This window comes from Saccostrea cucullata, unplaced genomic scaffold, assembly GCF_032062105.1.
Source record: "Saccostrea cucullata isolate Sc308-1 unplaced genomic scaffold, CSIRO_AGI_Scuc_v1 ctg444, whole genome shotgun sequence".
Lineage (NCBI taxonomy): Eukaryota > Metazoa > Mollusca > Bivalvia > Ostreida > Ostreidae > Saccostrea > Saccostrea cuccullata.
The window spans coordinates 167,758-181,480 of NW_026930720.1; the positions used below are offsets into that span (position 1 = coordinate 167,758).

General features: G+C 32.6%; 1 protein-coding gene across 1 annotated transcript in view; it reads left to right on the top strand.

The window, feature by feature from the left end:
• The first annotated feature begins 4,286 nt into the window (after positions 1-4,286).
• LOC134229841 (sushi, von Willebrand factor type A, EGF and pentraxin domain-containing protein 1-like) overlaps positions 4,287-13,723 on the top strand; it is a 230,087-nt gene continuing 220,650 nt past the window's right edge. Inside the window, exons 1-9 of the mRNA XM_062711631.1 lie at positions 4,287-4,365; positions 4,475-4,690; positions 4,821-5,336; positions 5,485-5,655; positions 5,739-5,897; positions 9,029-9,221; positions 10,186-10,250; positions 10,654-10,824; positions 11,069-11,299. Of these exons, the coding sequence (XP_062567615.1) occupies positions 4,287-4,365; positions 4,475-4,690; positions 4,821-5,336; positions 5,485-5,655; positions 5,739-5,897; positions 9,029-9,221; positions 10,186-10,250; positions 10,654-10,824; positions 11,069-11,299 (1,801 nt within the window). The remainder of the gene's footprint in view (positions 4,366-4,474; positions 4,691-4,820; positions 5,337-5,484; positions 5,656-5,738; positions 5,898-9,028; positions 9,222-10,185; positions 10,251-10,653; positions 10,825-11,068; positions 11,300-13,723) is intronic.

The window sequence follows — 13,723 nt, forward strand, 5'->3', positions numbered from 1 at the left end:
GAGTATCTGGAATCCACAGTGAAAGCCCAAACTCATGCCAAGGTAAAAACGAAGTTACTTAATTCTAGAATTACATTGTTTTCTTAAGGATTGTGAAGGTATTTGTACCTCACTGCACATATCTTCGTGCATTGGTATGTATTCTTTGCCAACAGCAATATTGGTACATATTGTTGCCTTTGAGCCATATTTAAACCACGCGGGTATGTTAAGGAAGCATATAAGTCATTTTTCGGAAAATTTAGACTTTTTGAAGAAAATTTAGTTTGATAAATTATCAAACCGCTGATAAACGTAAATTTTTATATAAATATTGCATATAGAAAAAAGAGTGTCTAACGCAAAGACATGCACCACCGCCACGGCATCACGTGACTTCTATTTATAGCAAAATTTCCCTCATAAAAAGGCTAAAAGAACAACAATACCCTGAAGTTTATAATTTCTTTGAGTAAATAATATAGTTGAAAAATATCTATTTTGCCTAAAAAGTGCTTCTAGAATTCCAATGTCCTGACAGTAAAAAAAATATTCCACAAATTCGCACGAAACTTTGCCCTATGTTTTAAATTTTATACATATGAACCGAGATTTTTCGTGAAATCATTTGAGTTTGTCAAAAGGCAAACTGTCCATCTGTACAAATCTTATGTTTTGAAATATTCAGCTTATTGTTGATCTTTTGCATTATTTTTATCACGAATGACAGAGGAAAGGCGGACCGGGATGCGTATATAGCTGACTGTCTTCGAAAGGGAATTTAATCAATGAAAATAAATTAGCATGCCTGGTTAAGTAACTAAACTCCATATGAATTTCACATAATATTCACGATTTTAGCTTTTAAACTCCATTTTACGTATCTTTGTACATGCCGTCTTAGCCAAATTCTGTTTACACGACATGATCAATTCCCAAGTTACTTGATGTACATATATGACGTCATCGGTGGTAGATTTTAATCAAAATGACAGATACAGCATAATAAAATAAACATTTTATTTTTGTTAATGTTTCGACGTTTCTATTCATTTTCTATAGGTAAATAACATCTCTTAATACCAATATTACGAAAAGTTGTGTTCTAAAATTGACGTCATCTTGCCTACTATGACGTCATAATGTAGCACTGATTTGGTCAAGGTAGGATATTTTGTATGCTTCCTTATTACCCCTGCGCACTTGATGACTTGATGAAAAATACTAACCTAAAATGTATCATTGGATCATATTTTGACTGTCGTGCTTCATACCAATTATAAGGACTTTGTTTTGTACTAAATTCGACGAATTGTTCCATTTTCCTGATCAATACATGTACACAGGGCTTACGTCGGGTGTTATCTGTCAATATTTAAATGGTAGGTTAAAAAGTAGTTTGAGCTGTATAACAATATGCAAAAGCGTAAATTCACCAAATTAATCAAAATTCCATACAAGTACTTCCCTCTGTATTTTGCTAGAAATATCCTGCCCGCGGAATGATCCTGCCTTACATCCAGCAAATGGAAAAGCGTTGTGCTCCTCCTCTGACTACTCGTACAAAACTGTGTGTTCTACACATTGTGAAAGTGGTTATACTGTTCTAAAAGAAAACAAGATTGAATGCCAATCTAATAAAAAGTGGTCGAACCATCTACCAGGATGCATAGGTATATAAACGATGAACATTTCGAAAAAATTGATAACATGATTGAATTTGTATAAATCTCTTTTTAAAACTTTTCTATGATACACAAGCAAAATTGCTCCAGATTAAACTTAATATTCCGTTTAATTTCTTTAAATTACAGAATTTCTTAGAAAGATGTATAGAATTTTCATTTAAATGCAAACACATTTTAAAAAAAAACAGGAAACTAGGCTTTGGTATTTTGAAATGTTCTATTTAAGTACCTAAAAAATGATGATTGTTTTCTCTTAACAGTTTTTAGGTGATTGTATATCAAAAAATTTTGAAATTTTTTTCATATGTTTATATAGATATCCAAAAACCCAGTATAAGTGATTGCCCCGAGGACATATATGCTAATGCGGAGAGAAACGGTCAACCATCTAGTATTTCGTGGCATGAACCCACTGCATTTGATAACTCCGGAAACGCCACTGTTATACAGATAGAAGGCAAAAAATCAGATTCATTGTTTGCCCTTGGGTCACATTTAATTGTTTACTCTGCAACTGACGCAGAAGGAAATGTGTCTCCAAACTGCACATTCAATATACATATTACAGGTAACTGTATGCGTTAATGTACAACTTCCAAATTCAACCTTTAGAAGCATAAAAAGGACGTGCATGTAGCTTATAAAAATCAGACTCTGTTTTTTTTTTCAGTAATTTCATAATTCTATATTTTAACTGCACATTCATTTGATTATTTAGCAGAGGAGTAATACATTTAATAGTTTTTGTTGATAAATTTCCTTTATAAAGTTAATGACAGAGGTAAAGTAGCTCCGGGATGTTACATTTTCAATAGAATATTGTGCATTCTCTATTGTCTGGAATTTTCAGGAAGTGCAAAGCAAAATTCAAAATTAGAAATGTTTCACTTTTCAGAATTTTTTTATTTCAAATTTTGATATGAAATGGTTTTCGTTTAAAACATACCATTCTTCAATCCTGAGAAATTATTTTGTGGTGAAATTGCTTTTCAACGAGAACGTGCTATATTTAAAAAAAATCGCATTTATCTTTTGCCGATTGCTATGTCCATCTCATAAAATTAGATTCCAAATATCTTTTAGGACTGGAATAAATTAATGCCAACTGTCATCTGGTAAGCTAATTAGTGCACATTTATGATAATTATTTAGAGAACAATCACGCAATATTGAATGCGTATGAAATTTCAAATGACTGGAAATATTCCATGCTCTTATAATAGCAAAATTAAAGCAACTTTAAACATCTTTTTTTTTCATCGAAAAATCATTAGAGGTAGAGCTTGTGTTATATTCCCAACTAGAGGCATAACAATAATTACATGTAATCTTCCTTATATTTCGCAAGCTTAACATAAAATAGCCAACATGTGAACATGAACGTCAATCTCCTGCATAAAGGTAATCCAGGTGTCCCAATTCAATTTCTACACGAAGGATGAAATTCCTCAATTTTCCCCGTGCTATGATATAATGATTGATGTAATTAACTTAAAATTAGGAGGAATTCACGTTGTATCAAGCATTGCAGGTTCACGTTGCATAATATTATACTTTCATGTAAATACGCTGATACTGATTAGTCGAGAAACATTTGTTAAAAGACCGATTACCCGCCCGCTGAATAATGAAACCACACCCGCCAGCGTAGCAAAAGTCAGCATTGCTTTACCAGTTTACGACTGGTGATAAAAAAAAATGGCGACTGCACAGAATTTATGCGTGCACAGTTCACTGTTATATGTTTTTGTATAAAACATTCACTACAATATAATAAATATTGCATGTAGTTGAGAGTAACATTAAAAACCTCAGTTGACAGTGGTTTTCTTGGGGTGACAATTGTCAATGTTACACTCATCTACATGCCATATCTATATGATATTTTTTGTTTGGAAAATCAAATCAAAATCACTTTAATAACTTTTTTATCGGAAAAAGTTAAATATATTTCTTAGTTAAGGAATGAACAAATTATAACATAAATTATTGTAGCTGAAAAGATGTTGCTTTGACTCGATGGTGTGTCTCGTCCTGTGTTTTCCAAATGCCTGTAGACATTTTAAAGGGATATGTGCCCAGTCTAAGCTGCATACTTTTAAATTTATTTTTTTCCATTTTTTTTTTTTTGTTCTTAGATATCTTTAAGTAAGATATTTTTTTTTTTTATGATTATAAAATATGTAATTCCCAGTTGTCGAGAAGCAAGACAGATTTAGAGCTCCAAACTTTTGTAATGTAAAAAGGCCCGTGTAACCTTTTTGTATACATAGGTTAAATATACTAAACCGTTTTCTAGTGATCTACTGAATCTTGTTTGTTATAAATATGATATATTCTATATTCGATGTGTACATATCGTATGGCCTCGTATTAGTTTTCTTTCGAAATAAAAATATCATGATACAACATTTCTGACCAATAAAATGTTATGTTCTGAAAATTCATCCGATGTCTGCTGGAAACGATACATTTTTTTCCTATTTTACAGAGTTAACCTGTACTCCTCCAATTATATCCAAACGGTATTTAAATTACAAATGCCTCAATGGATACGGTTATGGATCGTATTGTGAATTCAGTTGTATTGGAGACTTTCCGTTGGTCGGAAATAACATAATGACGTGTGAACAAAATAAAACCGGGTCGGTTGTAACGGCATACTGGGATTATGGCGCTGAAGTACCTTATTGCAAAAGTAAGTAAACTAAATCACAACTTTTTTATAAATATACATTGTTTTTAGCATTGAACAGAAACAGCATTATAATTGTGTTCAGTTCGTTTGCATTTAACCGTTTTTACAGCAAACCCATGTAATCCGTTGTCACCTCCAGAAAACGGTGCATTAATTTGTCCGAAATGGCTATTAGGTCAATTATGTGCAATGCAGTGTCAGGAAAAATACGATATTCCGTATGGAGTCAAAACTGATTTTGGAAGTTCTAATTTTGATGGCCAGTTTAAATGTTCACTCAAAACTGGCCAATACTTTCCAACCAGCATTGTTCCAAATTGTACAGGTAATTATATTTGACCGATTTGATTTTCTGTTGTTCCCTTAAGCTTTACATTTAAGTATAATTAAACAATTTTGATTTGTTACTTGATCTTCTAAACAGTCCGTAAAATTATAACTTTTTACTACTGCAGAAGTACGAAAGATCCAATTTAGCCGTCTCCTAATTGAATTTTCCTATTTTACTGGAGACTGTAATGATGAGGAAACACGTGCCCAAATAAAAGAAAAATTTGTAAATTTAATGGAAAAGGAAGAAAAGACTGGATTTGCAGGTATCTGTACAAGCAACACTACATGCAACGTTGAAAACACAGAAGTAAAATGCGGACCAATTAGGGGAAAACGTAGACGATCAGCAGATAAACAAATGCATGGTATTCCACACGACCTTTACAGGAGAAGTACATACGAAATAAGGGTTAGCTTTTCTGTGAAGACTTCTTGGCTCCATTATGATTCTTCGGAAGAAACTTTTCACTACATGGAACACACTCAACGAAAAATATCTGACCAAATCAAAGATGATGCAGTAAATGGAAAATTAAATGTGGGTGGATTGTATCCAGATATAGATTCCTTTTCATTTGGTTTAAGCGAGCCTGAATGTCCAGAGGGAACAGCAATAAAACAGAGAACAATGCATTGTGGTAAATCCATTACTGAGTGAATCATAGTTAGAACCTTAAATTACATTGGTATCGAAATTGAAATTTATTTTGCAAAATTTCAAGAAAATGATATTTTCTTTTCTTAAATTCAGTATACATTAACATAAAATGATATTGTTTTATTTAGTCCCGTGTGTTATTGGCGCCTTTCTTGATAAATCAGACCCCTCACAGTCTATATGTAGAAAGTGCCCGAAGGGATCTTATAAAGATTCAGAAGACACAGCCACGTGTACACCATGTCCAAGTGATACATTTACCCTGGATGATGGAGCTGAATCTTTGTCAGAATGTTTAGGTATTTGTATTACACAGAAATTTTCATTTTATATACAATATGCATGTAGATCAATGTATGTTTTATGTTTTTTTTTTTTTCAGACATGTGTGGCATTGGAGAGTTTTCCGTCAATGGCTTATTCCCATGCAATATTTGTCCTAGAGGAACATATAGTAACATAAAGATGTCAAAAACTTGCAAGCATTGCCCTCTTGGAAAAACATCACACCCTAAAAGTGACTCTGTAAATAAATGTGTGGGTACGTACATTTTTTGCCAAAACATAAAAAAATTAATATTCCTCTACGTATTCATAAGTAGCTACAGTGTAGGATCGCCTTCAAACAATGCATCAGTTAGATTTGATAATAATTTGGACGAGGTAGGGGATAAATGCTAGCGTGCTAAATTTTTGGCAAGTAAATTTTATCGGTATTTGTTACTTTGAATAAATAATGAATTACAATAGCAAAAATTACACCTCTTGCAAATATGGTTCATTAACTTAAATATGGTGTTTTGTGTGCTTTTTATCTCACCTGAGCCGAAGGCTCAAGTTAGATTTTCTGCTCATATTTTGTCCGGCGTCCATCTGTCTGTTTGTCCGCCTGTCTGTAAACTTTTCACATTTTCGACTTCTTCTCAGGAACTATTGAACCAATTTCAACCAAACTTGCCACAAAGTATCCTTGGGTAGAGAAGACTCACGTTTATTAGAATAAAGGGAATTATCTTCTTTCAAGGGGAGATAATTAAGAATTCGTGAAAAAATAATGGCATCCTTAAAAAATCTTCACCTCAAGAACCACTGGATCTGAAAGATGAAACTTATATGGAAATATCCTTGGGTAGTGTATATTCAAGTTTGTTCAGATCATGACCCCCGGGGCCACAACTGATTTTCAAAGTTTTACATAGGGATATATATGAAGAATCTTTTAAAATCTTCTTCTCAAGAACCAAAGGGCCAGGAAAGATTAAATGTAAAAGTATACTCAGGTAGTGTAGATTTAAGTTTGTTCAAATCATGACCCCCGGGGATGGGGCGGGGCCACAATTGATGATCAAAGTTTTACGCAAGAAATATATAGGGGAAAAAGTTAAAAAAAAATTCTCAAGAACCACTGGGCCAGGAAAGATTAAACTTATATTGATCCGACAAATTTGCTGCTCCTTTGTCGAAAATATGCATTGGAACTTACGGTGATTGACAAAGTAACTTTACCTCTGACCATATATGGAAGAAGGATATGAAGGTAACGAACAGTATTCAATATAAATGTCCATAAAACAATACAAAATAGAAGCAGAGCAAACACGGATTTCCGAAACATCAGAGGTGGGATCAGTTGCCATGGAGCAGTGAGCATCTCCTGTTGACCGATCCCGCCGTGTGCTCCTTGTCATGATCAGGAAATAACGGAAAAATCCGTCGTCAATTCAGTGTATAAATAATCGACTAACAATTGGTATGAAAAACGTCAGTGGTATTTGACTCAATTTGATAAACTGTATTTGATGACAAGGTCATTTGTATGGACCATAAAACTTGCGAAATAATGACTTTAAACGAGACTGCTTATATTCTTGTTTCATTAACTTGCTCTGTGGAATATTATAAAATATTTTCAACTGACAAATGAATTTGAAGAATCTATTCCTTAGAAAGGGAAGTATGAGTATAAGTAAGATTACCGCTCATAGAATTAAATCAAAGTTCTTCTAAAACACAATTTATACAACGAGCCTTACAAACGAAGACAATCTTGTTACCTGCTTTGTCGGCAGGGACCACTACGTACTGATCATGTAATCTAATATCTAATCTTCTAATCCTCAATCTTTTAAAACGCGACTTTAACATGGATCTGATACATTTAATCCATTCTGACAAGGAGTCAACGTCTTCTTTTTCATATCTTTTTATATCTCCTGGTGTAATTTTAAACAAAATCCATACTATTTATGAAATTCCGATGCCAGTTGAAGGATTAGGGTTCCCTATATTTAGGACCTTTTGTTTAAGTGGTCATAATTACTAACTATATCACCTGTAATGACTTGCCCAGCAGGTCTTTCGTTATAGGGCGATGGAGAACATGAATACGATGGAGGATTATGTTTCAGATACTCGGTTTCCAGGCCATGTAAAGTTTTCTTGTAATTGAAAAGTTTAGAAGCAATGATCGATGACTATTTATAGGAAATACAAGGTGTAGTCTTTAGCTTTTAATATGGTGGAATACAAGACTAGACCTTTTTGTGATTAAGAATATAACATATATAAACCGCGTCAGTTCCTTTATTGGCACATTGAAGCTTAAGGAAAAGACGGATTGTTTTAGCTGCATTTTCTCTTGTAAAACGTGCGGGTGCAAAAAGCCTATGATGTGCAACATCCATTATCACAGATTCGAGTCTATATTCTCGTGTCGAGGAATCAAAAATTGGATTCGCCTTCACCTTTTCAAGAAGACTATTTAAAAGTTTCAAAGGGACAGAATAAAGTTTGGTACGAATATGATGTAGAACTAACTATTGATAAACATAACATGAATCGAAAGAGACGTCGTGTATTGCAGGTTTGTTGTGCGACCTATATGGCCACAACTACGCTTACGTCTCTGTGTATGGTTAAAAAGTACTATCATATTTACACTGTGGACTGGAAAGATTTCCAACACTATCGACATAGTGATTGCATCCGTAGGGAAAGACTGTCCCTTGTTTTCTAATCCAAAATTCTTCTCGTTGTCTACGGAAAGGTGTACTTAGCGACGGACTTTTTGTGTGGTGATAAATCTTCGAGAATTCCAAATTTCATTTACAAAATTAAATGATCAGGTAAATTAAAATGTTTGTATAAAAACTGGAACAGTTTTCCAGTACCCGGTATGTATTCGCCATACCATCAGTCCTGTTTTTGAAAGACAATTGAAAACCCTTTTTGTAACTCAGCCTTTGATTCAGTTCTAAAAAATATCTAACATGCAATTTTTATTTTATAATATTAACATTTTTTAAAATTACTTTACAAGTATATTTAAAAAAATTTACAATATTAGTAAAAATAATTACTTTCTTAAGATACAGTTTATCGATAACATGTTTCATTTCCGTTATATGCAATGTTAATATCATTCCATTAGATTTATGAAGCAAAGGAAAAAGTGTGGCATAGCATATATCATAACTAAAATGTATAACAGATTTTGCCTGAAACTTACACTTTGTACTTTCTTGCAAGTGAAGAATTAGTAGGAAAATTTACAAAGTTATATTGAAGGATCCTCCCGGATAAACACCAAAAAAAATCTGAAGCAAGATAAAACAATAAAAACCGGTGGATACTTTTCTTGACAGCTAGAAAAGGTTCTTATTTTCCTTACAGATTTTGATATTACATTTGTGAAAAGAGGGGATGACATCTCTTTAGATGGTAGTCAAGTATTCGATTCAAAAAGTGTTGCACTTTTCACATGGATTAAGAATCACAACTCTAGCTTGGTGTTGTTGCATGGAAAGTCAAGTTCCTCTGATTTGAAGATTACATACGGAGAAACTGTCTTGGTGGAAATCAACGGGTATCACTTTATTAAATATCTGGACCGTCTTCTTAATGTTTCTAAATTATTGACATACCGAATCTACAATTGCTAAACAGATGCAATAACATGTGTAATATGGTATATTGATTGTATTTTGTTTAAAGTCCCTCTGGAGAATTTTTCATTCATATGGAGACGTTGTAATATGGTATTTCATGATATTTTAAACAGGTCATAATCAGGGCATAGCTAGGTGTTTTACAACGTAGAAAACACATGTCTTCTTAAAGAAGCTTTTGTGGTCACTAGTACAATGTATTTTTTTTTTTTGCTTATATAGTTTACATGTAAGTAATACGTCATATTTCATAACCTGGTTCCCGAGAAATGGACACATGTCCTGTTTTATCATGTTTATGTCCTACTTAAACATATACCATTAAATATATAGGAAAAAATTGACATTTCCCTATATTACGTTTAATTGAATAAAATGAACATGACAAATAAGGATAAAGCGATCAGTATTTATGCTCAATATCCATTGAAAATAAAAATCAGGAGCGAAGCCACTCACACCTCTAAAACAAAAGAAATAGGATCCGGTGCCACGTAGAACACCACAGTTATTGGACATTTGAATTTTTGGCGTTGAAATTGTATAGTAAGGTTCTTAATTGTCGACATATATTGATATTTTGCGTGATTAAGTTTCATTTCCTTACATTTTGAATTCTATTTATATTTTTTGATATTTGAAAAGATTTTTTACATTTGAAAATCCTTCGCTAAAACCAGTATAAAATACAAGTTCCTATTCTTACAACGATTCGCTTCAAAATCATATATATTAAATTTAAAGATACAAAGTGAGTCTGGATATTTCGAAGGACACTCAAAACTGGCATCATGTAGCAATTATCATGAGCACAGAAAGAAACACAATTAGTGTCTATATAAATGGAATCAGAAATTCTCAAAAACAACTTCCCTGCCATAGAAATGCCAATTTGATTGGACCGGACTTAAGATTTGATGTAGTTCTTGATGAGGACCCATCAACAGGTAATGAAATAATAAAAAGGCAAGATATATTTTTTTATATATTTACGATTTTTTAAATACTTCCTTTGAATTTTAACATTTCTTTATGCAGAAAAGTCATCGAATCGGAGAATCCCTCATTCTCTAGCAAAATAGAATTTTGATCTATTGTTTTCTTAAGAACATACATTTTTTCGTTACACTTAGCTACATGTATCATATTATTTCTTACAACAGCTAGGGAAATGAACGTTTTTTATCAATTCTAATTTCTGTATAATTTTTTGTAAATGTGGTTTTAAATTTAATGCATAAACTGTAATATTTACCGACAAATGAAATTGATATTTAATCAAACTTCACAAATAGACACCGCTTCTAAAATTCTTGTCAAACTTATCTTAATATTCTCTTTTTTTCGTAGACATTTCTATATCTGGGTATCAGATTACTCCAAATATTCCTTCTGAAGACGAGATTCTTCTACATGCATCGTCATGTAGTTACCTCGGGAATGATACGTTTGTTACATTGAGTAACATTGACTGGACATCAATTGATAACTCACGCATTAAAACGCCAAGCCAATGTGACAGTGAGTTGTAGCGAGGATAAATTAATTAATGTATACGGAGTCAAATACAGAGAAAACTTTCATAAAAAGTCATTATTTATTCTATCGAAACTTAACATACACAATCAAAAATTTCATTCAAAATACTTTATAAATCATATATTATAAAATTCTTATAAGAGATAATATATAATGTATTATAGGTTTTTCATTCTCAAATACTAAGGAAAAAAGCTTAGATAAGATAAGTCTTTTTCGATTTTAGATGTCGACCAGTGTATCCCAAATCCATGCAATGGCCACCGCTGCATTGACTTAGTTAGAAACTACAGCTGCGACTGTAACAATGGTTTCACTGGTGAGACTTGTGAGGTTCCCCCCGACTACTGTAGTGCAGCGCCGTGTAAAAACGGTGGTGTTTGTCAAAATGGAAAATACAATCATATATGTACATGTTCGAAATTGTACAAAGGGAAAAATTGTGAAATTCCTGTCGGTAAGAATCATTTATTCACTGAAATTTGTATTGCTGTTATATCAGTTTGATTAATTAAGTTTTGTTTAACCAAAATTAGTATGATTAAACTGCCTATCGACTGTTTGTCATTTACTTTTAGATACATGTTTTTCCTTTAAAATATGTTAAAAACCATATTGTGCATCTTCTAGAATTGTCATATTTGTGGCTCCGCAATGATGAGTTCAGATTAATGCTTGTTGGTATGATAAGTAAGAAATGTATATGCATCATTGTTTTTTTTTAATCTTCTCTGCTCATGTGTATTCATAATACCAAGTTATATATGTGCAAAATATTAAATCCATACCTCTTTCACTTCTCAAAATATAAGGTGTAACAGACGGACAGACGGTCGGAAGACTGACAGACAGACGCTGAGTAAAGTCATCTATACGTGCTGCACTGCACTGCACTGAAGGCTACAAAAAACTTGTTTTTTTTCTAATCATTATTCTAAGATTTGAATTAAGGCAAAAGTATAATACCAAGTTTTATAAGTTAAAAAAATACGAAAATAGAACTTTTAAAATTATCTATAAGGTCTATGATTAGATATAGATTGTAGCAAACCTTTAATGAAAACAGTTTACGAGTATAATAATAATTTTTTACATCTTTAAAATAGAGTAGTATAGATAGTCATTAATGACCCTTCGTTTGACACAATGCGATACACTGAAGTGAAATATATAAAAACATCTCACCAGAGGAAATTCCAAATTTAAACTGAAAAAGTTTAATAGCGAACAAGAATCTTATAATCAAAAATATGACGGTTGTTATCTGGGGCTTTCAAGCGAAGCACATTGGTGGTCGTCAATTCGAAATCCTGGAAATCCTTCTGACTGACGTGGTTCTCCGACACACTAGTCAGTGATTGTGCATATGATGTGTATAAACTCCCTAGCTTTTCCTGCAGCAACATTAAATTGCCTCAAAATTATGCAATATTACTGAGAACATGTAGAATGACAATGTTGATATTTAATCATTGATTGTTTAAAACTTTCAACTCTTTTTTTTACAGAGTTGAGCTTTATTGTGTGTGTGTGTTTTTTTTTCTCTTCTATTTTTTTTGTATATATGATAACACCCCCACCCCCACCCCCACCCCACTCTTGCTTCATTTAAACCGAACTGTTTATAGAACGGTTCTTATTAGGCAGTGATAACAATGCTATATGTGCTATTCACACTTTTTTCCTTCACAAATAATGTAACTACAGTACCGACCAGACCCAACCTGACACCAAAGCAGTCCCAGAAAGCAGTCCCCGGGACTGCTTTGGGACTGCTCTGGGACCGCTTTGGGACTGCCCTGGGACTGCTCTAAAAAGCAGACCCAGCAATCCCAGCAGACCCAGCTGTTCTGGGACTGCTTTGTTCACTCATGCGTGAAAGAAGTTCTGAGTGACATGATAGCTCCGCCCCCTTGTGTATTCTGAATTTGCAGACTCCCAGTTGTTTTGTCTACTAGCAGCAGAGAGGAGTTTAAACTATTAAAAAGCAAGATTTCTTTCTTAGAAGAGATTATTAATAGTTAATAAATATTTTCAGAGACTGTAAATTTACTCATTTGTAGTAAGAATTTTTTTTTTAATAACGTTATTAAGTAAGGAAGTCAGAAGTAGATTTTTATCCCTAAAAATAAACTACAGGTTTATGAGAAAAAATATCTACATGTAGGTCTATTTTATTTTTTATTGTTAAATTATGTGCACTGAACATTTGAATGGACACTATTTAAAAATAATCATTATACAGTTAGATATATTATTTTTTATTGAAAAGCTTCATGTTTTACGAGCACCACTCTAGAAAAGTACCCATGCAACCCTAAAATAAAACCTAACCATTTATTAAATGACCATGAAATAAAATTATGCTACCATTCTTCCATAACTCAAACTATTTGAATAATCATCGGGGAATTTATTAATGAATTACCGGTAGTTTTTAATTTATAAACAAGTTTTCAAAAGAGAACATTGATTTTATAAATAAAGAAATACCGGAAATTGTGATTTATTTCTTTTTTCTTTTGCTTGTGTTTACATGTACCTGGCCGATTAATGTTTATTGCATGGTATCAACACCCATAGTTTCAATCGCCTTAGGGCAGAAAGTCAGCACATGTTATTTGGGTATACGTATCAGCGTTTCACATCATTGAACATGCTGGTCAACAATGACCCTAATTTCAATATACCGGTATATAATGCAAAAATTAAATTGATCAATAAAATGTGTATGAATTTCTTTCAGGATTAATTAATTTTGAACATAATCTGATGGTTCAATTCTGGTGATTTAGAGATGTACATTCTAACATTTACAAATAAAACACTTAAAACTGAGTATTATAGAGATAGAGAAATTAACAATAATTAAATTGACATG